A 25349-nucleotide genomic window follows, 5' to 3' on the forward strand; every position below is an offset into this window, starting at 1 on the left:
TTCCTGCTCTTAGTCTAACTTCAGGCCAACCTAAACTTTCCAAACACTTGAGCCAAAAACATATAAAGAATCTCTATGTGACTTCTTCATTTGTAGACCTGTCACTTTCTGCTCGTAAACTGGATATTTTTTTTACAAAGCTGTGAAAGTTTCTAGAAGTATCTAAAGTGTCACTGAGGAGTCATAAAAATAACTGTCAAAAATGCAGCGCTATAAGAACTTGGAATGTAGGGTAGACATTACAACCCACCGTGGCAATGTCAGCAACATTAAAAGTATCCTTTTTAGCAGTTTTTTTTGTATTTGGAATGTCTAATTTTGAATGAATATCAGTTGAATCTAGTAAATGGTGCATGGTGTTTCTGTACTCTGAACTGCATGTCAGCAAAATATGAGTTTTGGACATCCCTATGTGCTGTGCTTTAAATGTAAACATTATGGAGGCATACTGAGAATATATTTCAGAATTGTTTAACATATTTTAAAAAATATATTTTACATTTACATGATGTACTAAACAGTTATCATGGTACAGTCATATAGATTACCATGCTACTGTTATGCATTGAAGTCTCAATTGTAAAATAGAGCCAAAGCCAAACTATAATGCACTTCAAAGTACATGTGTGCTGTTAAAACACTGAGCCCATTTTCACATTACTCATATTATAAAACATTTAAATAACAAAGATATAAAATGACTTGTGGCTCCTGCAGTTTGAAAAGATAAGGTCTTTTGAAAGGTCTTTCATTTAATAAAAAAGAGCAAATAATTATAGCCTAGTTGATATTTAAATGTCTTCATGTTTTTTTAATACTTCATTTTGAAATACCAGTGGTTCCTCAAAAAGTAACACTGCCATAAATCCAAATAACATTTGGTCTATCTGGATTATAACATAAACCTTAACTGAACTGGCAGTTACAAAAGCAATCAGTTTCTGTTAAACAGAATGTGTCTGCCATGTACCAGTTTTATAAATCGCAATGACTTGGCAAATGAAAGGTTTTTGGGCATTAGAATATGAGATGATGCAAAATTAAGCTACAAGCTCTACAGTTATACAGACGAGATTTAGCACTGATCAGAGGAGACCTGTGTCCCACACTGGCAACATTGCAAACCTGCAGGCATGTGGAACATTGGATGGTTGCTGTTATGCTGCAAGCCAAGAAAGCCCGAACTAACCAATTCAAATCCTAGCACTGACAATGTTGAGCCATTTCTGTCTCCTAACTTTGCTGTTTAAACTTTAGGTTAACCAGGATTTGCTCAACAAAACATGGAATAAACATTTGAATTGGTTTGCCAATCAATGTAATACTTTACCAAAACTATTTCAATCAGTGAAGAATTAGAGACCTACAGTATATGGCTCGTCCTTGAGAATTTTAGTGTCAGAAATTATGTGTGTGTGCTCATCGATATGAAGTTTAAATTTATTATAACATATTAATAATTATAATAATAATTGCTTACACTTATATAGCACTTTTCTGGACACTCCACTCAAAGCGCTTTACAGGTAATGTGGACTCTCCTTCACCACCACCACCAATGTGCAGCTTCCACATGGATGATGCGACGGCAGCCATAGTGCCCCAGAACGCTCACCACACATTAGCTATCAGAGGGGAGGAGAGCAGAGTAATGAAGCCAATTCATAGTCGGGGGTTATTAGGAGGCCATGATTGGTAAGGGCCAATTGGAAATTTGGCCAGGATGCCAGGGTAACACCCCTACTCTTTTCAAGAAACTCCCTGGGATTTTTAATGACCACAGAAAGTTAGGACCTCGGTTTTACGTCTCATCCGAAGGACGGCGCCTGTTTACAGTATAGTGTCCCCATCACTATACTGGGGCATTAGGACCCACATGGATGGCAGGGCGCTTCGTGCTAGCCTCACTGATACTTCTTCCAGCAGAAACCTTAGTTTTTCCCAGGAGGTCTCTCATACAGGTACTGACCAGGCTCACACCTGCTTAGCTTCATATTAAAAAGCCAATTCATTCTTCATTGCCAATATGCAGCCAGTTATATTGTTTGAAAAGCATTTGGCCACTTAATGGTAAGTATCATTCTATTAAGTGTACTATGGATATCTGATGCACTGTTTTTCCTGTTTATGCTAATAGGACTCCACAACTGCCTGCAGTCTTGAATGTAGTTTTGTCACACTAAAATCTTCTTCATTCATACAGCTCACATGATGAAGTGATGATAAACCACCAATTTGGCAAAATTGCTAAGTGGGTTTCTTCAAGAAGTGTTTGGCCAATGCTTTCTGAAATTTGTAGGTGCCATTCCAGTGATTACGCAATAACAAGAGTGAAAAAGAAATCTAGGATGGCCTCCTGACCACTATTTTGTTTTACTTTTAATATATTGAAACACTTTTATCAATTGAATTAAAACTAGGCATGTTTCATCAGTGGTCAAATCTGTTTCAGACTTAAATCTTACAGGTTGCAGAGAATTTCAACCAGGTCACAAGGTACTTGGCACAATCTGGATTGTAATACAAACTGGTCCTATACAAATTATATTTTGGCAAATTGACTCCATACACAGTTGGTATCATTCTACTGATGATATGTTTACTGTACATTATGATGAAGTGGGGATTCTGTGCAAAAAAAAAGATGTAGATCTGATTGCCTTTTTTCTGTGGTTCTGACTGGTACAGCAAACCTCCACTGTTCAAAACTACACAGTGCCACATAATTTTACTTTACTATTTTGTGGCACTGGAATTTCATTGGAAGTATTTAAAACTGCTTGCTGTTTTCAGGCAGCCTTTGGTTTTTGAATGAACATTGAGCCAAAACAGGAAAGAGTGCATCGTGTTACCAGTTAACAGTATCTTGTTGTAGTTTTCTATGTTGCATAGGACACATGCAGTACTCTGTTATGAGCAGAGATTGATGTGAATTTCCCTGTGTTGATGACTGTGGGCTGCCCTGCATCTGAAATAATGTTTGATGCCTGATAGACTTGGCAAAACTATAACTCTGCCTTTTACTACTATGAGTCATGAAAGATATGTTGCCACAGTTTTCTCTCTTAATCATCACTTACCCTGACTTTTGCAACAACTGACACACTCTGACGGCCTATGTCCCCAAGTAGCACACCAAGATAATTGTACTCCCTATTGTGGTATTTGTCTGAGGTGCTGTCACCATCACTCCTTTCATTAAACTTGTTTGCTCTTTGGAATTTTCCTCAGCCCATAAAATATTTTCAGACTTTTCAGGAACTCTAAACTTCAAGCCACTGTGAACACCATGTATCTCATCTGATAGTCACAGTGGTTATTATTTAACCAGTGTAACAGTAACATCCCCAAAAAAGCTTCCTTATTGTTTGACTGATGTGTAAGTAAATCAAGAAAGCAGTCACTTGCTGATTAACCTTAGTTAAGCATTTCCAATTATTTTCCACTTTCAATTATGACACACAAGCATAAAACAATTAAGGAAATTATAGCGGTTGATGCCTTGTGTTCAATAAAATCAAATGCTTCATTGTTCATTCAATAATGTATTGAATATAAAAATAAATTATATTTAAATGTGCTGCAACCCTTACTAGGATTAAGTGGCTTTGATAATGGATGGATATATTTAAATGAACCAAACTGTATTAGAAATTTTTATTCAAAGCAAGCCTCAATAGGTACAATAATTGCAGGCATTGAAGTTAAAGAACATAAGAAAATCTTCAAATGAGAAGGGAGCATTGAAATCATCTACTTAATTTTGTATTTTTGTAGCTAATTCTGCATAAGGATATGCAAGTAAAGAGAACATTAGGTAGTTTAGTCACACAAATGCACTTTGCAAACTAAACAATTTTTAGATGTGGCCCTAATTTTGGATTAACTCAACCCTCTTGGTCTCCTTCCTGTTTATTTCTGGACTTTAAATAGTACCCTAAAGACTGATTTGGCACAGCAGGAAGCACAGACTTAACCACACTATGTCATAAAATACAGCTGCTAATGATTTCTGGGATTCCTAATCAAGCACTAGCTCTAACACTTAATGATCCTATGGCGCTTATCGAGAAGAGGAGTGATTATGACCTCAATGTCATGGTTTATATTACAGAAAGGGCTTGTACAATCTGGCCTTCCTAAAGTCACCCCTTCATTCAACCAGTTAACTAACTATTCAGTGCTCTACCTGATGTGCTGTGTAGTGAGGCAGCAGTATAATGGTAACCAGGTGGATGCTGCACTTCGGTTAAGGATGAAGTGGGTCCCTTTGTATACTGTATGTATAGTGGTTTGGGATGAAAAACTGTACATAAATTAAAAGAAATTAATTATACTTTTTCACACTGTCTCATGGGGTTCACTGTTGATGTAGTTCTACAGGTCACCCATCTTTTAGAACACTTTAGAACATCTCTTGGAACCCTAACATTGTATGCCTGAAGGTCTCAAATTCAAATTCAAGTTCAAATTGTTTTTTGTACCGATATAAAATTAGCTTTTTACTCTCAACACATGAATGTGAATTATTGTCTTGATGAGGGCCACACCTGAATATTTTGACCATCAAATGCTAAAATGTATGTGAAAAGCTAGATTATTGTTGCTGGGGTATACTAGTTTTAAAATAACATAGCTTCTCATAAGAACCTTTTGGGTAAGCAATTCGTCATCACTTGACAAAAAAAACCCGAAGTGTTCCAAAAAATTTGGGTACTTAAGTTTTGAGCCTTGTTTTAGGAGTATTGGTTAAGCACATTTCAAAGCTACAATATGTCAAATTTCTGATCTTCTTGTGTTGAATGCTGTATCGGGACATGTGAGCATGCCAGAGGCTTTGACCTTCACTCATCTACAGTATGCCCATGAATACATGCACACAAAAAAAAATTCAATCATCACAAAACGTGTTTATGAAGGGCAGGGGTAGAGGTTAGTCCTTTTAACTGTACCAAGTGAGCTTTCATTCTGAAGGAGATTGGGTTTTATTGTAATAACGTTGTACAGTTTCTGTACACAATGTGCACACACCTCTTGATGTTCTATTGTTTTCTTTTTTGAGTAATTGCCTAGAAGAAGAATTTGTTAAATCATGCAGCACTGCTACCTACCCAAATGCCTTTAAAGTTGGAAATTGATACACTCTGAACTCCTCTGACTCCCTTTGTTTCTATTCCCTAGACAGTTCTTTTTTCTATGATATTGTCATTTTATCTTCTTCCAAATTATTCTGTTACATAATACACAGGTATTAAAATTCCGTGCAGGTTCGCTTTAGCCTGTCTCCGCTTAAGCTTCCCCCATCATGTTAACCTCCTCAATAAGCACCTCAAGCACTGTTACGTGCGTGGTGACGCCACAGCGTGCGGAGGAGGAGGGTGGGCTGGGACCACTTGGACTCGAGGCGGATTCGGTGGCGAGTTTATTTTAGCGCAGCGGCAACAGAGCTAGTCACTAGAGCTGGGTGCTTTGCATTGCATTATTTCATTGTCTACAGCTGACAGAGCAACCAAGGAGAACGATTTTAATATATAAAAAGTAAATTCAAAGAGAAACGCGTGGCACGCACAAGAAGCGTGCAGCTAACAGATACTGTAGCTATCATTGATAAAAGCGCAGGACCCGGCGAAAAAGAAAGAAGGAAAATGAACCGCTACCAAGTTTTAATAATATGAGCAAGAATCGCTTATTGTTCTAGAAGGAAACATTCAGAATTACTGCATTAAAATTCTCCTGCTTTTTAGGTCTCCGGCTGCCTGAATCTTACGGACTTCTTTTGAATTAATCTCGACCAGTCTTGCATTGTTTACATCTCTTCCCACTACGATGAATTTCCAATCTTCTGTCCCGGTATCGGTTTCGGTGTCTGGTATCTCTCAGCAGTCTCAGCCGGCGATGCCCACTCCTGGTACCGTCCCTGCTCCAGTGCCGGTTCCAGTGCCTCCATCTATACCATCACAGTTCGGATCGGGACCGTCCTCGGGCTCGGCGGCGGCTCAGTTCGGTTCAGGAACTGTATCCGGACAGTCTTCCCAGTCCGGCCCACCAGGCTCTCAGTTCGTGCTGTCCAACTCGGCTGCCATCAGAGCTGAAATCCAGAGGTTCGAGTCAGTCCACCCGAACATTTACGCCATTTACGACCTGATCGAGCGTATCGATGACCTGGCCCTGCAGAACCAGATTCGGGAACACGTAATATCCATTGAGGGTAAGTGTGGATAATTTGGTTTAATATCATTAATAACTGCTGGTGATATTCAGTGGAAATTGTCGCTCGCCAGTTTCATCACAATGGCAGCTGGGCAGTATTGTCCAACTCCATGTACTAACACAGCGGCGTGATTTGACTTTGTCAAAAGCTGCCCAAGCGGGAGTGTGTCCTTTCTGTAGGGTCATGTTGAAACTGAAGAGACCATTCTCACTATGATCTCACAATTTCAGTTGCACTAGTAGTTTGCACAGAATAGTTCACCATTAGAGGGGTGTAGAATTTACGCGGTTTTGTCTATACGTGAAACATTGCAAAATGCAAAATATGTAAATTGTAAAAACAAAAACTGATTGTTCCAGAAAATGTTTTAAACGGTTACAATGGCAGTGCATATCACAAAAGTTATTTTACTTATAGGGTGCAATCTCTAAAAACGCGAATCCGCTCTTTTTTTTACTGCAGAGCAACGCTACATTAGTTGCAGTAATATTGGATACATCTACAGTTGCAACAGTACTTTGCGTAAGGCAGCGCACCAGAATCCTCTCTGTTCAAAATGCGTCGCAGTAAGGATTTTGAACGCAGGAAAAAGGAATGGGTATAGTCATCACATTTTCAAGAGAATTCCGGAAACAGATACTACACTAACCCATTCATTGTGTTTCAGTTCAAGTTCTCACCAAGTCCGTATATTTCTGTATTTAATGCTTCGCAGTGCAAAGTATGCTTCTTTGCACTGCGTTTACAGAATACACTGTGTAGATTAGACACTTCACAAGTTTGTCTTCTTCGCAATTTGAAGTGTTAAATAGAAGATTTGTTTTTATAAAGCGGCTTCTATGTACGTAGTATCCTGGAATATTTTTATTGCCGTTTCTGGTTATTAAGTTTAAATCATCCCTATTTTGGATGTAATCACATTTCGTACTGTAGTACTGTATTTTTTTAAAGATTCTCTGTTAAAGTTTTAAAAGTGTCAACATATACTTGGATCAGGAGTGGCCTCTAATATGTCAACACTCGAGTTAGTCATGTAAATTTATTAGCTTTTGTGCATCTGCTTAACCACATAATTATTTTCTGAAGCTGGGTGGAGGGAGACAACAACCTTGTCTAATGAATCCACTCTCAGCGGTGCAATACAGTAACTGTAAGGGTCCAGGCAGTGTTAAACAATTACTGATGCCCTCACATCTTTTTGAGTGGAAAGGGCAGATACATCTGCTGGCTTTATTACCTGAACATATCTCTCATGTGATGTAATTTAAAGGCCTTGAAGAACTCTCGATGTGTTTATCTTTTGCACTTTGAGGTTAATATTGGATTTCTCTCCTATTAAACACCAGTAGTAAATTAGACAAAGGGCCAAATGGCTTGGAAGGTAGATCAGTAGGGGTTGTTTTTCAGATGATTTGACAATGCTCCTAGGCAAAGTATGTTTTGATAAATATAGCCATCAAAATTATTTCTGATGCATTTTTAGTAATTTGTACCTAATAAGGGTCACAAGCATTGAAAATGGTTGATAACCCTTGGGAGGCTAAGAAACAAGTGCCTGTACCTGTGGAAATGTTGCCATTTTGTACATGTTGTGTGATCAATATTTGAAGACCATTTTCAAAACATAGGTCTTGCTGCTGTCTAATGCAATGATGGAATGTGTATATTCTCCATAGCTGTAGAAAGGAGCATGCTGTACTCTGTCAAAACTCTGGATAAGTATTACAGTCGGCAAATAGTACCTATATATAATACATGTTTTAGCTGCTGCAAAGCAGTTCAGTTGTTACAAATCTCTTGATCAACACCATGGATACACACATGCCCAAAGGATATATGTACATATTAGTCTATCAAGTGTAATAGACAATTAATAAGCTTTAGTAACTTAATCAATGTGAACCACAAAACTATGCAATGTTATGTTTGGTGCATCTTAATTAAAATCCAAACATTTTGTTTGTGCTGCGGTGTATACTGTGGATTTCATGTAGTAGAGCATAATAGTGCAAATCAAGCTGACATTGTAGGACTCTGAAATAAAATCCACAGTGGTGTCTTGTAAAATCTGAATATCTTTAAAAAAGATAATGCTACTGACAAGGCAGTCAAGCTCTTTCATTTAAAAAATTCACTGTTTATTATCAGAACAATGCTTCTTTTTATAGGAGCTATATATTAGAAATTCTGAAAACTTTATGATAATGAATCAAATGAAGATAAACACTCTTCACATGTGATTTGGGAAACAGTAATTTGTTTCCTAATTAAGTGCACTTCAACTAGATAGTATAAGCAGAACACAACACCTCAAGAATGCACAACTTTATAATCTTTGCAGAACACAATGTACAGTATGTATTTAGATATACAGCTTTTATGTGCAAAGAATGGGGTTTCTTCTTAAGAATGTATCTTATCCATGTTGCCATTTTGAGCTCAACCTGCAGGCATTGTGTATTTAAGTAAACTGCAGTAAGTAAACATTCATGTCATATTTTCCTTAAAGTGATTTGACGTTAGTCATCACAACTAAATTATGTATTCAGTTTCTGTGGCCTATAAAATGTAATTGTGCTAGGATGCTGTAGTATAACTGTCAATCATTTTACGGTCTTGTGTGTTCCAGAGACGAATCAGCCAAACCTTATTTTTGAGTTTTTCACAAACAGTGAAACTACAGTAGTGTTGTTGTTTCACTTTGTGTTTAAGCTTTAACTTATTGTTTCAACGGGATATATGCATTTAACCCTGTCAGCTATCGCACTTTTCTAGTACTTCTAAACATTTGGTTTTAATCTCATATGTCCTTTTGTCAGTTTAAAATAATTTTCTGTCCTTCCAATGTACTGTATAGGATTTATTTTTTGCCTGATGGTTTGTGCACACTGGAAATAAATTACTTAGTACAGTAGTTTGGTAAATAGTTCTGAAAGGGTAAAAAACTAACAGATATTGAGATTGAGGATTGTTTTACTAGTGTTACAGTAAATATTGCACATGCTACTGTTCAAAACGGAACTTTAATGTATTGCACTTACCTAAATATATAGAGAAAATCATCTTTGAAAGATGAACTCAAACATTAATTTTGGATTGGAGGTGAAGGTTTATAGTTAGCAGCTCTTTTTTTTTACCTATGGCAGTTTATGCTTAGCTTAGTGTGCTACTGTACACAAGTGTTTTGTGTAGTGGTTTTGGCTCCTTATCTATCTTGCAGACTCATTTTGATGGGTTTTGTTTTGGTGGGGGGTTAGTGGTTGTGGTGAAGGTTTAATGCTATGCTTTAAACATGATCCCACTAAGATTTTTCTCTTGCAGCTTCTTTCTCGCTGCAGACTGCCTCCAGACTGCCCAGTCTTTGATTTAATCCTGCTTGTTGTACTGTGCTAGATTTGTGACACTGTCACCTTTCAACCCTCAGCTCTTGTTCTCTCCTTCTGTGCAGTCAGCATAAAACCAAAGCAGGAGCAAAACAGGGCATTCTGCAGTACAAGAAGAATGTTCACAACTGACATTTAGAGCTGCAGATCTAAAAACTACAGTAGACTTGGGAAAAGGAGTCCACAAAAAGGAGTTAACATTGAAGTGATCATTGATGGTATGGTACTGTCATGCATTAAGAATATTGTAACAGACAACATTAATATAAAACACACTGCAGGGATTTTGGCATGTTCTTTGAAAGCTTTGAAATAGAGATTTTTTTCTCTTAATGTGCTACCTCTGTGTCTAGCCATTTATTCACAAAACCTTATCTGTAGCATCTGTTGCATAGATCAGTAGTACACAACAAACAGAAATGGGGAAATGTCATGAGGTAAAAATATGATGTGATCTGGTAAAACCACAGTCTTAAAAATCTTTCTTCCATTGCATTAAAGCTGCATGAATCTTTAACAAGACTTAAGTCTTACCGTTTAAATGCTAATGCTTAGTGAATTATTAATACAGTTGTTTGTTCATTATGTATAAAACATTGTTCCAAATTTGTCACCTATATAATCTACTTCTGTATGCACAGAATTTTTTTTTCCATGTGTTATGCATAAAGAAATATGCAAAAATATGTTATTCAGTGCTATTGTGCTGCCCAGGTAAACAAACCTAAGAGGCTCACAGAGGATGTGCAATATGACAGTCTGTACCTTTAAATCAAAACTCAATGTATTATAAGGTGAATGAGAGAGATGTGTGCAAAAGGAGAACCACAGGATGTTAAGGCCAAACAGGCTGCTGTTTGTTTTGTTTTGTACAGTACTTTGGTTTTAATATTCAGAAGGTCAGAATGGAGCAGGCCCTTCTCAGTCAGACAATATGAAGTTTACAAAACTGTGTTTGTAATCCTGTGGTATAGGTGGACTCAATTGCTGGATGCTGTTTTTCCAATTTGCAGGAGCTGAATATTCCATGCTCTGGGGTCATGATCAAATGCAGTGCCAGTTTTAAGCTTGTGTATCCTGTGTTGAAAATGCCAATATGATGTTATAGTTTTGCATAGTGTAATGTTTTTTTAAAAAAAAAAAACAATAGAAGGCCTATAGTAGAATAGTGTATGAGGGTAACAAGTTTTTTTTTTTAAATCAGCAAAGTGTTTAAATGAAAACGGATTGAGCAATTTGTGTTGCCTTGATTAAAATGGTTACATAACAGGTTTTAACAAAGGTAGAACAAATGGGAGAGAAATTGTTTGATCATTATGTAATCATGCCTTGTATGAAAATTAAATACTCAAGGTTCGGAGCTTAGGTTACTTATTTAAATGTGATTATTTTTTAATTGGTATGAGCAGCTTTCTTGTGTATGTATGCCAAAATCACACTATATACTGCAATGTGAATGTATTTTATTTCTAATTAAATTTAGCAAAAAACCTGCCAAAATGACATTCAGTTTGGTCATTGAAGTTGTATGTTGTTACCTGGCTTTTATTTCTGAAATTTAATTTTATGGCAGCTCCAATAGATATTAGTGAAGTTTCATTTTTATCACAGGTCAAAGGTTGCAAGAAGCGTGTCAAGGAGTGTGGAAATGCAGTCTTTCTACAATGGCATATTATTATGATTCTGATCCTGGGGAAAGATTACTTTCATTAAGTAGTCATAAAGATCAATTATTAATGACAGACATAAGACTTCTCAAATGTTAAATGGCTATGATGAAGTATTTTAATACTTTTTCACAGATGCATGTGCATTTCACTTGGTTAACGAAATTGAATTGAATATCTGAAATTGAAAATACGATCCCAAATGATAGGTTTTTTTACACAATATGGTTAATGTTCAGCATTTCTTGACAGATAACATCAGTCTTTTACTGACATTCAGTTAATATGGTGAATAGAAGTAGCAAATCCTATTTCACATTTTTAAAGAAGTCTGTATGCTTTGTTGCCGAAATTCTTTTTGTAGCCATTTTGGTAGCTATGACTTGTGAGAGCATTGAGTTGTTAGTGTGAATTTGTGCACAGGCCAACAGCGCTGCTTTTGTAGAGTCATTCGTGTCATTGTAATTCTTAAGGAATGGATATATGCTGTTAAGCCTTGATAAGTCTTGTAAATATTTAACAAAAAGCCATTAAAAATGAGATGAGGCCAATTGGCCAATCTAACCTATTTGGTAGTTTGCAGCTAATTGATTCAAGAATATGCAGCCTGATGGTTTTATTGACAAAGCTTTGTTATTGTCTATTACTTTTAGATTTGGCAGACTATTCAAATTTCAAGTATTATTCCGTATTTTTAATTTGGAATCACCAGATGTCAATCAGATTGGTTTTATGTTGTAGCTCTCTCACAGCAGGCATGGCATGGGAACTGTCCATAACTTCCCCTGGAAAAAAAAAACACTGATAAAGTCTTCTGCCATATTTTAACTGAGTTCTGCAGCACTGCTGGGAGACTGATAATGTCTGACTGGCAACAGAGCCAGAAGGCAGATGCAAGCAGTGCATCACAGGGGTTCCTTCTGCACGGAAAAACATTGGCTACCTTGGCGAGTGAAAGCTTACTCAATCCTGCTGTTGCTCAGTGAGTTGTGTGCCTCTACTTGTGGAATCCTGGTTGTGGCTGGCTATTGATAAATTATATTAAGACAATGGCTGCACTCAATACAAGTGTTGTTTTTTTTACTGATTGAAACATACATGAACCTTTATTCTTCTTATTTAAATGTTCTTTTCAAATTAAAACTCTATTAAAGACATTTGAGAAAAGGATAAGACTCGTATTTTTCTCAATGAATTCGTATGAATTGTAGTGATGTAAAGTGTGTAAATCTCTGGTGATGGGGTGACATTTTGTTTGAGCAACTGGATGACGTTTTTATGTCCAAAATACCCTGAAACATTTCTTTAATTTGTTTAAACCTTGTGTACAACATAAGTTTTCAATAATTGCACACTACACTTCAACCTTTCTCTTTTTAACAGCAGATTTTTCTTCAACATTGCATTTCATGGTTCATTTATCGAATGTTATTGATTAGTGTGTCCTGCACATGATGAAAGAGAGATGTCAGTCCCACTAGAAATACTGTACTACAGTACAGTATCTGTTTCTGCTCTTCAAAGCTGCATTTTTCTTACCAGCCATGTACAGTACTACAGTTGCTGTTGCTAAGGAACAAGAAGTGCTCATGCTTTCAGATCCCAGGGTTTCGATAGTTTACTATATATGCAGGTCTTTTTTTGTTGGATTGTGCCATTGAAATCTTGTCAACACCAAGAATGTTAAGGTGCTGTATCACTCCACTGTATTAGTCACCAAATAATAGACCACACTGACATGTGAACATGGATCAGATCTGCCAGCCTACACATCCCTCTTATCTATTCTGTCTTTCAAAGTTGAGTATTCTTATTCCTATACTTTTAGTGTTTAGACTGAGAAGGAGACTAAAAGACATTTCTCTATTTCCATAAATCTACCTGTAGAAGATTTTAAAAAAATGACGTTAAGCGTTTGTCTGGTACACTGTGTTTTCTTATACTGGATTAGTATGAAATCTGTACGAAGGACTGGCCTTTGCATATCTTAATGTCCTTAGTGCAGAAGGCTCATGAAGCAGGTTATCTCCAAGAGACACTGCTCTCAATTATTAAATAATATTAATATTGCAGTGGCTTAATGTGCACTTTGCCTTGGCCAGTGGAAAATGTCATAATGCCTTCAGGAAGAATGACCTTACATTAAACTTGCACAGAGACCTCTATACTTTAGGTGTTTATCAAGGATGATGCCCATCTGGCTTTTGCTCTGGTGTTGAGACTGGATTTCCTTACAAAAACTCTAGATAGTTTTTTTGTGGGTACATGGTAAGGGGTTAGATATGGAAGGACGTATAACTTGTGTCCTTTCTTGCAGCCAAATACATATTTGGATTACTTGTGCCTTGCCTTCTAAACCACAGGATGCCCAGTTTGTTTTTTTCTACCTGCATGCGGTAAACTGTACTCATCTGTATCTGCCAGGTGTTTGCCCAGTATTGTTTTTAATCTACATTATATCCTTCTGAATTTTATCTGATGCTTCTGCAGTGTTTCTCTAATCCTTCTAATTTGGGATCATCTGCAAACTTTTACTAGTTTGCTTACTACAAAATCTAGATCACTTAAAATATAAAAGAAGAGCAGTGGTTCTAATACAGATCCCTCTAGTACTCCCATAATTATATCAACCCAATTAGAGTATTCAGTACTTCTCTGTACTCTGTTTTCAATTTGAATACTCAATTCAGCCACTCACATTTCCCTGAATGCCTTCTTTCTGCAATTAGGGAATTCCTCATAAAAGATTAGCTTTCAGTCTAGTGAAAGCCTTCCGAAAACATAAATATACCATATCAAATGCTCTGTGTGTATTCATTGCTGTTGTTGCCTGTTCAAAGAAATCTAACAAGTTAAGCAACAGCTCCATTTTCTGTATGCATGTTGACTGTTCCCTGGGATATTATTTCCATGTACTGTAAGTGATCCTCTAGTTTTAGTTATGTTTTGCATTAAAGTAATCCTGTATGCTGATGGGGGCTGTTTTTATGCGTTGATTGGTGATGCTCCAGGTTCAGTGGTGTTGCAATATTTCTGTCGACATAAAACTTTCAAAATAAAATTAAAACCGGTGTTTTCAGTTGTGTAAAGTAACAGAGATAATGAGTGATTTATGGTTTATGTTCCACTCCTTGTGCTAACTGGACAGAACGTGTAATTGACCTGGGTCACTGAAATTTAATCTAGAGTTCGTTCAAATGTATTGTCCACTAATGTGCCTGCTGGTAGTTTTTGGAGGCTATGTGCTGCAGAGTCTGTCTAGTATGAGTAAAAACAGCTTTTCTCAAGCATCAGTACAGGCCATATTGGTAATTTATAGTCTGTCTACTCAACACCATGCTACCTCACTCTGAGCTGTTGCTTATAATCCTGAACTATTGCAGCTTTCATTGTGATTTACAGTATGTTAATACTATAGCTGTAGTGATTACTGTAACACACAGATTGTCTGAAATAAGACTGGTCTGAAACTAAATTTGAGTCTGTTTTTAATTCTTTATGTTTGAAAACCGCCATAGAAAGACTTTTGTCCAAAATGTCCTGAAACAAATTATGTTTTTAATTACTTAAATCTTGTACACAACATAATTTCCTTTTTTTCCATTTTTTATACTACAGTTTAACTGACTCTATAAATACATTGTAATTAAGTTGGAAATCAAAGCATGATGCAAATAGGTTGCGGTACCAGAGCTTACCACAGAGAGAGGCCTGGTGTGCTTAAACTCGCCAATTACTCGTTGTGGTTTGTAACTGTGGAAAAATTAAAGCATACAGTTTTAGAATGCCGGACTTTCCCATTGACTTAAGACTTTGCTGCTTAATTATTTTATTAAACTTCTTTTATTTCTTTCATTAGTAGCTTTCATTGTTCCCTAAAACAATGTGGCAAGGTAACTTGGTGATTAGCTTGGGGTTTGATTCTGAATTTGGGTGCCTTATGTGTGAGTTTTGTTAATTGTGCCTGTGTTCATGTGTGTTTTCTCTGTGGGTGCTCTGGTTTGCTCAGAGTACACCAAGATAGGCAGCAGTAATTAGGCTGCATTGTCTGTTCTATGGTGTCCCTTCTTTTTGGCTTGTCAATTATTGTTGTTCTATTATGGGCGAGTACTCTCAGCCCTGCCTTGCTCCCTGTGCTTAATGGCTTAATGTTCCTGTGATTGTCACCACAACAGGCAACTTTCAGATAATGTATGGATAAATGTTTCCTAAAATAGAAACCAGTCCTTGTCTAAGTATTTTGTTTGCTACTGTCTAATTGTCCAGTATAGCAGAGACATTTTGTGCTGTGCTATCTAATCTGTCACAGTGCTGTCCGTTGGCAAAAGCAAGCTAATTATCACAGACCTTATTAATTTTGCCAAAGATTTGGCCATACCACTTTGCTTTTAGATAACTATATAACTTTAACAGAGAATAGCATTATTTTTTTGCTTGCAATTTAGTTTAATTGAATCTGAACAATTCTCATTTATGTCAGTGTGTCTTCTAATAACCTTCAATACCTCTGCAGAACAAGTTCTAATTACGAACGATGGAAAGATCTGGATGTGAGCTTGTCTTAGAAAATGGAGGTACATTTAAGGTGCTTTCAGACCTGTGGGTTTGGTATGAAAGGAAGTGCTTTGTTGGTGTATTAACTATAGAAATCTCATTGCTTCCTCATGTGTTTAATTTTGAATATGTTAGAATTTTTTTATAAACATAGTGTAGGGTGTTGCTGAATATCAGTAGTTCTTACATTCTCCAATAGGTTTTTACAGTTGTTCAGTTATGAAGGCTCCACTGGGCTTGCAGCTTTTAGTGAAGTGCACCAAGTTAATGTATTGTAGTTCTAGAAAGAGATGACCCACCAAATTAGGATTATTATTGCTTTCCCACCAGTATCTGAACAACACATGCTGATGAGGTTCATTCTAAAGCAGCATGAACTGATTATTCAATTATTCAATTGGAGCTTGAATTTCAAGAGGCTGATTTTTGGGGATACTTCATCACTTTAATCAGAAGATACCTGCTTCAATTAAATTTGATTGCTATGAGTACTTTCTCTCAGGTTTCTCCAATTATGTGATCAACTGAAAATTAGCATTATTTCTGTTATTTAAAAACATATTTGCGTTTCATTTGGACTAATAAACCATTTCAGAACAGAGCTTTGTGTGCGGTCATAAATAATTGACAGGTTTGATTGACTGGCTTTTCTACATGTTCCCTTTCACAAACAGTTGTCCTGTTCTTGGGTGAGGACACTATTTTCAGATATTTTATGTAGAATCCAATCCATTGCTTAACGTCAAGTTGTAGAAAAGGTGCCATTTTTTTTGTTTTATATGAATTGATGTCATGACAAAACTTAAGCAATCGTTTTTTTGACCTGATACAAGTTCGCGAAAACCACTGACCAAAAATGAGTGTCTTTATTTATTATTTTTATTCTTTAAAATTTATTCTGTAGCCTCCAAAGCGAACTCATGATCTTCAACCTGCTTTCCAACTGAAATACCAGTTTCCCAGTCACTTATCACAATTGAAATCTACAGTAAGGTGAGGTAAATGGAGTTAAAACATTTGACTGCCCTTTTTGGAATCATGATGCTTTTCAGGTTGTTTACAGCTTAGTGTCTTTTTCATCAATCATTTTGTTTCCCACTTCATTTTATTGTTGATTCTGATGAGTCCCGTCCATCAGTGTCACCGTACTGTTGCTTTCTCTTGATTTACAGCAGAGGAAAAAAAGGTCTAAAAATTGGTCTGCATCAATTCCTAGGAGAAGAACAAGATCAAAGCACTCTGATATTTCTGACTTCCTTTTTCTAGTGCTTATTAAAAGGAGGAGTGAAAAAAATATATTTGTATTTGAAGTTTTGTACATATGTGATTTTTAGTGTAATAAGAATACAAGCAAATGATGCTTGTTACCAGTCTTGGTTGAAGCACCATGTTAAATTGAAGACCTGTCATGTTTCATCAATATTAAAAAAAAAAAAAACTATTACTTGTGAACTACAGTGGATATAAAAAGTCTACACACCCTTATTGAAATTGCAGGTTTTTGTGATGTAAAGCCAGTAATCAAGATAAATCATGTCAGACATTTTTCCATTTTTAATATGACCTTGCAACCAACAAAATTCAAGAGAAAAATAGATAATTATTAGAAAAAATAATTGAAATTAAAAAACCTGATCCCTGGTTACCCTGGTTGCGTAAGTGTGCACATATTTTTATAATGGGTGCTGTAGCTGTGTTCAGAGTTAACCAATCACATTCAAAATCATATTCAAAGGTAAGTAGCGTACACCTGCCATCAATGAAAGTGATTCTGATTAACCCCAAATAAAAATCAGCTGTTCTTGTAGGATTTTCTTGAAACTTTTGTGGTTGCATCCTACTGAGATAGCCATGGTCCGCAAGGAGATGACAAAACATCTATGGATCTTATTGTTGAAAGGTACTGATCAGGAGAGGGGTATAAAAGAATATCAAAGGCATTGGATGTACCATGGAGCACTGCGAAGACTATCATCAATAAGTGGAGAAAATGTGGCACCACAGGGACATTGCCAAGATCAGGAAAAAGTTGAAGACAGTTGAAGGAGAAAACTTATCAGGGAGGCTACCAAGAGGCCTACAGCAACATTAAAGGAGCTGCAGGAATTTCTGGCCAGTACTGGTCACTCCTTGGATGTAACAGCAACCTCCCGTATTCTGCACATCTGGGCTATAGGGTAGGGTAGCAAGACAGAAGCTATTTCTCACGATAAAGAACATCCAAGCCCGTCTCCGTATCAAGATATTTTGGCACAACACCTGAGCCCAGACCTCCCATAGAAATCCTCTGGAATGACCTAAAGAGGTCTGTGCACCGGAGATCCCCTGGCAATATGAAGGAAGTTGATCTTTTTTGCAAGGAAGAGTGGGATAAAATTGCAAAGTTCAGGTGTACAAAGTTGATAGAGACTTATTCACAAAGACTTACTGCTGTAATAAATGCAAAAGGTGCTTCCACAAAGTATTAGTTGGGGGGGGGGGTGCACACTTATGCAACCAGGGTGTTGTAGGTTTTTTAATTTCAATTATTATTCCTGAAAATTATATATTTGTTTTTCTCTTGAATTTTGTTGGTTGCAAGGTCACATTAAAGATGGGAAAAATGTCTGACTTGATTTTTCTTGATTTCTGGCTTTAGATTACAAAAACCTTTAATTTCAATAAGGGTATGTAGACTTTTTATATCCACTGTATGCTGTTCCTGCTGAGGAGTGCTTAAAGAAAGTTTCAGTTTCTGGTTTTGTACTTCACAAATTCATTTCCACTGCCAGTAAAATACCATTTAACTTCTTCCACCTCTGAAACCATCATTTACAAACTGATCTTTTTTTAAACAAAATTCCTTAATTTTCATTGTGTTTTCACAAGAGATGTTTTTGGTGATGCGACACCTTCCAAATCACTCACATTTAAAAGTATGCTATCAACCTACCTGTAAACACCTAATATGTCTAAGGTAACTGTGGGCCTCTAAACAAGACGCAGTTGGTAACTGGTGACATTTGGTAAAATTAATCCACATTCTGTTAAAAGCTCTTGAAGGTGCATTATGTTATTTATGTACTCTGACAATTCTCAGTGAAGATCAGGGCAGCTTTATTATAAAATGGTAGTGGTATTGCTGGAGTTCTTTTATGGTTTGGAGAAAGAGGTACATTTTTCTCAGTGACCAATATTTCATGCAGAATAATCCTGGTAATATTCCTGAACAGGTGGGTTTTAATTATGGTTTTAATTTGTGCCAAGGCCTCCATTGTTTTTATCTTGTGCCTTCCAAATTGCAAGCATACCATTGCTGCCAAGGGAGAACAGAAAATGAGAGGAGGATGCAATTAAATGGATCGAACTTTCCCTCCCTCCATTAGATCTGAAATTTGGCATAGTGAACTGCCATCTTTAGCTCTCTTTTGGTTTTTCATCTTCACCACAATCCTGAGGAATTTGTAATGGACTTTTCTGCTAACTGAATTATGTTCCCTTCAACAACAGCACCACATTTTCCATGTGTTACTGCCAGTTTCACAAAATGCGGTTCACATTACGAAGAGTTTGAAACGGCTTTCAAAACTGGAATCAATATGTAACCATAATACTCAAGTCTGCAAACCGGTCTAACCCACATCTGCAAGGGCATTTTTGATGGCAGCTCCCATGTAAAAGATGATGAAGTCAACAGTTTTAGCTCTGTTTAATTTATTAACAACACATTGCGCTACTGTTCTTGCAGGGTTTTTGTCGCAACTTGGTGGCCAGGAAAGATGCTTCTACTCTGGGGCTTGCACGGTCAGCAGGAGTCCTGTGTAATCCGAGTCATCCCTTCAACAGCTGCTTTTTGTTTTTTTGGATTGCTATTGGATTTTTATCTAAGTCTTTCTTATGGGAGGCGTTTTTCTCCTTTTTAAAAGGGTATTCTAAGCAAAAAAAACAATCTGCTTGGACTTCTAGCCTTTATATTGCAGGACCATTTCAAAGTTCACATTCTAAACAAACCCAAACATTTTGGGAATTTTGGCTTTTATGATGGCAATACAGTATTTTGGGAGTTATAGACATCTCCTTGCTTTTGATTCTGTTTGCTTTTTGGTCACACACTCATCATGCTTAGTCATGTATGTGCTTATGAACCAAGCTGACAAGGGAAGAGTTCATTTTAGTTTTTACAGTCATGTGCCGTCATTGATCTTACAAAGTGGGAGAAAGTGCTAATATGGGTTACTTTGCAAGCCTTGCAAAGGTTTAATCTCTGCTGCAGTGTTGAGCTCCAGGTTACCTTATAAATTAAATTAGTTTATTGTGAATTCTGACAGTGCGTTACCATTACAGTATCATTACAAAGCTCTCCAAAATGGGATTTCCTTAAGGTTCAGAGTGACACTGAAAAAACTGTACACTACAATCTCAGCACCAGAGTTGTAAAATACTGGTTCCATAATGTTAAAATATCACAGGAAATATGCAGTCTGTTTAAGAAGAAAAAAAGAAAAGTTTATGTGCAATTTTACTTATTGGATGGGATTACAGTCCTACAGTAAGTAATCAAAAAGCCTTTCATTTGGGAATACACACAAAAGGTCGGACTGTAGTTGATCTCACTAAACGCATGAAGAAAAAACATTGAGTAGAAATTCATTACTGTGATTTTCGGATATAAGATATTTTTCTTTACTGTTTTAAGACTTTTAATAGTTTTTCTTAAATTCATGTTTTTATAAATGTTGCTATTAGGGAGGTGAGAAATTGTTTCCGGTATGCATTTTATGTTGTAATTTCTTTTTCCATTTAAGGGTTATTTTGCCTTGCTGCTGTTGCTGGGCTTCTATAAGTTCTGAAATGTATTTGGTGTTAGCTTCAGTTCTTAATATTTGTGGGTTCCTGGTCTTTAAATCTTTTGATGATGTAGCTATGGCAGTGCAGTACAAAGAAGGATTAAGTACATCAAAATCTGGAACCATCTCAGTTCAAGGCTAAACAGCTTTATTCTTCAATAGCTGCTGTTTCATACTGTTAAGCTATATTGTGTCAAAGTTTAGACTTGTACCTCACTCTTTATACTATTCTGTATTGTAAAACATGACCCTGTCTTGGAGGGAGAGAGTAGCAGAAAGAATACTGCTCGTCTTGGTGTCATTTTAATCCCAAAGAGAGTAATGGAAAAATCTATTTCTATTCACGTTTTTTTGCTCGTTATTTTAATCAGCAAAGTATTGGTTTTGGAGAAACAAATACTAACTAGGTTATTGTAGGCCATGAGATGTTTTTGTAGTCTTATGTGAACCAATTTAGAGAAGTGTACCAGTGACAAATCTATTAAACATTATGGACAGAATCCTTGGAGTGCACCTTGCTTAGAAGTTGCACATTGCTAGACTTTTTGTGGTAACTGGAAGCCCATGTCTTACCCGTGTCAGCTTAGCTGAGTTAGTGACTCATATGGAGGAGAACTCGTGCCTGTTCACCACATGGCACTGCTCCCTTCTGAACATCAGTCTGCTGAACTCGGCATAAACTGAGCAAATGCCATCCCTCTGTTCCACAGGTGGAGAGTTCGTGTTTCAGAGATTGAAAAGAAGGTCAGCCTTTACTTAAAGTTAGGAAGACTCTTAATGATCTAACTTTGTCTTTGCCTGTATAATTATTGTAGAAGTTGGATTCAAAAGAGTATTGCGCAAAAATGAAATTGAAGCCCGCATGAAATGAGGAAGAGGAAGTCGGGGTCAGCCTTGTTTATCAATAAGTAGTTGTAACTATGAATAGTGTGGTGAATAAAAAAATAAAATTACTTCTTTCTTCCTGGTGATTATTGTAACTTGCCACTAGCTCCTACCTGAGATTTCAACCTGAGGTTGATGCAGTTGTGTGGTCTGTTCCCATGGTAACCTAGAGCTGAACCACTACCTCCTGCCAGCCTATCAGCAAAAGCCCTCACACCAGCACTGAGTAGTTTAGTCAGGGAGATGTACAATAAACAGCAACTGGATCACTGCTTTTAATTATAGCATATTGTGGTAGGAATATACACATAAAAGCTATAAACAGCTCTAAATACTGTTAGCAATTTTATTTCACTTCCATTTTTACACTTGTCTTGAGAAGCTAAAACCACTGAAGCTGTAAATTAAGGTGGCATAGTAGAAGTATCTGGTTTACCGAACAAAATCTCAAAATGAAGGATTGAAAACAGCTTGAAGCTAACTAGTTTTTGTATACCTTCTATTTGCCTGGACACCAGAGTCCAGGACAGCTCAGAAAGAATTTGGGATAAAAATGCTTGTTTGTATTATTTAGCAATGGTCATTTAGGTCTTCAATACCCATGCAGCGTCCTTACAGTATTACACCACTCCCAGTTACAGCCTGTAGTCTATTAAATAAACCACAAGCAGACTTATTAGAGTGTCCTTGTAAAAAATAGCTCATAACCTCAAGAGGATGCAAACTGTACAGTATATACAGTACATTTGACAGACATCTAAAGAAATTTAAGGTCCAATAGAAACCAAACTGAAATTTGCGTCTAGGTAAATAAAGCACAGACAGTTGCAAATCATTATAATATTGTAGGTTTTAATTTTCAAAAGGGCTACATCCTTGTTGACATTGAAGAACCTGTTACAGTCTGTTGAAGAACCGCTGTCAGCCTTTGTGTCTGTGGTCAGTTTTTTGGGGGAAGGTCTGTTAAAAATGAGCAGCATCCTCTGGGGATGAAAAGTCATGAAATGGTTAGCTTTATTTTTACATGATCGCCTTGATATTACCACCTGAATTATATCCCTCACTTTGTGCAGGTTTGTTCTTAAGGCACTACAGGCACTTCTTACACATTTCTGAGAGTCAGGATGTGAATGATTTTTGGAGACCAGTTTGTGCTCCAGTGTCCAATATTTTGTCATTTCTCATCCTGCACCCTTTAGATACTGACACCAATCTTCGTCTTTCACAGCCCCTGAAATGGCATCTGGGTGGCTGTTTTCGTTAGCGACTGAAAAGGTGATGATATTTGATATTGTTATGATATCTGTGCTGTTCATGTTCATGGAGCTGGGACAGAGTGTTCAGAACAGTGGGGGAATGTTGGACCCATGACTCAGTCAGATCTTTAATGCCCTATATGTCTGCTTCTGTTGTTTTCATTTAATTTCTGGGAGCCTTTGGCAGAACGTATAGTAACCAAAATGCTACATCAAGAGGCATTTTGAGGGGTGGGGAATATTTTGTTTTTTTTGTTTCTGAAAATTAATAATGTGTTCACAAAACTAAACTGCATGCCTTTCTTTACTTTCAAACCTTTAGGAGTTGCCGTGTCCAGTGAATGCATTTCTAAAAAATACTTTGCTGTTTCTTACAGCATAACCTAAAAATATTTCTGGAGTCATTATGGTCATCAACACAACATTGTTCCTACTTCCTCCAAAGGTTGCTGAACTTAGAACGTTTCAGATGTGTCACTTAAGTGTGAAGTGTAGTCAGATTTACTACTTTTGCATTAAAAAACATCTTCCTCCACCTTTTGGAAAGCAATGAAAACACCTGTATACAGTATGTCCAGTGTCCACTGGTTTTCATTCCAGATATGCTCATAAGATAAACCAGCAGGTTATTAGCTTAATTAGTCCAATTCAACAGCTTCTGCCAGCTCTTCAGTCGCTATGCTTTAAAGAGACCTTGAAAACCTTCAGACTCACAACACCTTCAGGACCAGGACTGGATTTAAGTTTCTTTATCATCTGATGAATTTTATGCGAGGTTGTTCCCAGAGTTTATTCTGTGCCTCACATGTTGAATGCGATTTTAAGATTTTAATTAAGTTTAAGTTTAAATTAAGCTTTTTTTTCATTGCGAGATAAATTCACTCCAGTTTTCGTGCTTATTTATTTAATATTATATTGGTTGTGCACTTATCCCACTTTAAGGACACCATCAAGATCAAAGTGCCATTCCCTGAAGTCCAAGGTGAAATCTGAATTCAAATCTTATTATAGATTTCTGATGCTGTTACTACCGCTTATGAGTGCCATCTTAAATGAAGGACATTCATTAATTTCCTATCGCAAAAAGGACACAAAGTGACATGATAAATGTATTCTTCATGATATATAGAGTATTACCAGGCAGCAGGTCATCTTCACTTTTAAAACATTTTTCGCTTCTGCCTGTGTCAGGTTGCGATCTATTGTGCTTTATAATTGGGATGAAAAAGAGGCAGTAGTTTTATGAACAATGTAAAATGTGATTATAATCATCTACTCCCAAGTGTAGCTTTGACCAAAAACATTTTTCTTGAATCCCATCCTGTGTTTGGGCATACGCTGTTCAATTTCTCCCCTTAGTTGTTTGTCAAGGTTGAGTGGAGCTTTTCTTTTAATACTAGAAACGTAAAAGTTTTTAAACACAGGTCTAAGCGGTTTTATATGATGTGCATGACTTTTAGTAAAGATGCCTCATGATTTATATGTTTTTTATTAGAATTGTTATTACAGATACAAACAGCATTATTACAATAATAATTATGCACTCAGAGATAAATGTTTTTTATGAGTTTGTCAGTAGAATATTTTTACATATTTTACAGGGAAAAAAACTAATTTGTTATGCAGCATGACTTTTGCCAATTGTTGCTTGCAAAATGGAAGGTTTCATCTTTTAGGACAGACTTGCAACCGTTATCTGTCCAAAATTAACTAATTACAGTTGAAGTGACAGCTGTGACAAAATTGAAAATCAAACATCTCTTCAGCACTGAAGGGATCAATCAGAAATGTAATCTCTGCACTTTAAACTGATAGTGTCTGAGTTTACATTTCTTCAGTGGGTTATAGATTAGGAATTTCTGGCTAATGTATTGCTTCATTTAGATTAATCTAATTCTACAAGGCCAATTTAAGATGTTGCCCAGTCTTGCACAAAGTGCATTTGCATTCATAATTAAACTTCGTTTGCTTGAGACAATTACCAAAGAATGCTAATAAGCTTTCCTTCAATGTCAGAAGCTCATCCAAGTACGCATACAGCAGCACTCTGACGGTACATTAATTGGCATCTCTTTAGGGTCTTGAAGTTTTACAGTTTAACAAAAAATTGATCATAATGGACGAAATGTGTAAACTGTGGAAAAAAGGAGACCTTCATACCAGCTCTGATGTATGCATAACTTTTTTAAAATGTATATGTGAAAATTCAGTTAATCTTAATTTGGTTTACACTTTTGTCTAAACTGTCTTCCATTTACACAGCATAATACTGGACTCATGCAATCTGAGTGAAGTACCATGTGCTAGGTGACCAGCAGCAATATCCCTTCAGAAATTTGAATCCATAGACCTCCAGCTACAGCATACGTTTAGAGACCTAAGCATTACTCTTCAGGTATGCTCATAGAATTTTATGTATGAATTGTTAGCTTTCACATTATCTTCCTGTTTGATCCATCTCACCTCAAAATTGAGTATACGTACTGTATGAATGTAGAATGAAAAAGTCATTCTTTCCATTTTCATTACCTGTTACTGTATGATCTCTACAAAAGACATCTTTGCCA

General features: G+C 36.6%; 1 protein-coding gene across 1 annotated transcript in view; it reads left to right on the forward strand.

Annotated features, from left to right (window-relative positions):
* The first annotated feature begins 5379 nt into the window (after positions 1–5379).
* Positions 5380–25349, forward strand: part of agap3 (ArfGAP with GTPase domain, ankyrin repeat and PH domain 3) — a 281531-nt gene continuing 261561 nt past the window's right edge. The window contains exon 1 of the mRNA XM_088643061.1: positions 5380–6208. Coding sequence (XP_088499187.1) covers positions 5827–6208 — 382 coding nt within the window. The 5' untranslated portion in view covers positions 5380–5826. The remainder of the gene's footprint in view (positions 6209–25349) is intronic.

Source organism: Lepisosteus platostomus, chromosome 8 (genome assembly GCF_059453375.1).
Source record: "Lepisosteus platostomus isolate fLepPlt1 chromosome 8, fLepPlt1.hap1, whole genome shotgun sequence".
NCBI classification, from domain to species: domain Eukaryota; kingdom Metazoa; phylum Chordata; class Actinopteri; order Semionotiformes; family Lepisosteidae; genus Lepisosteus; species Lepisosteus platostomus.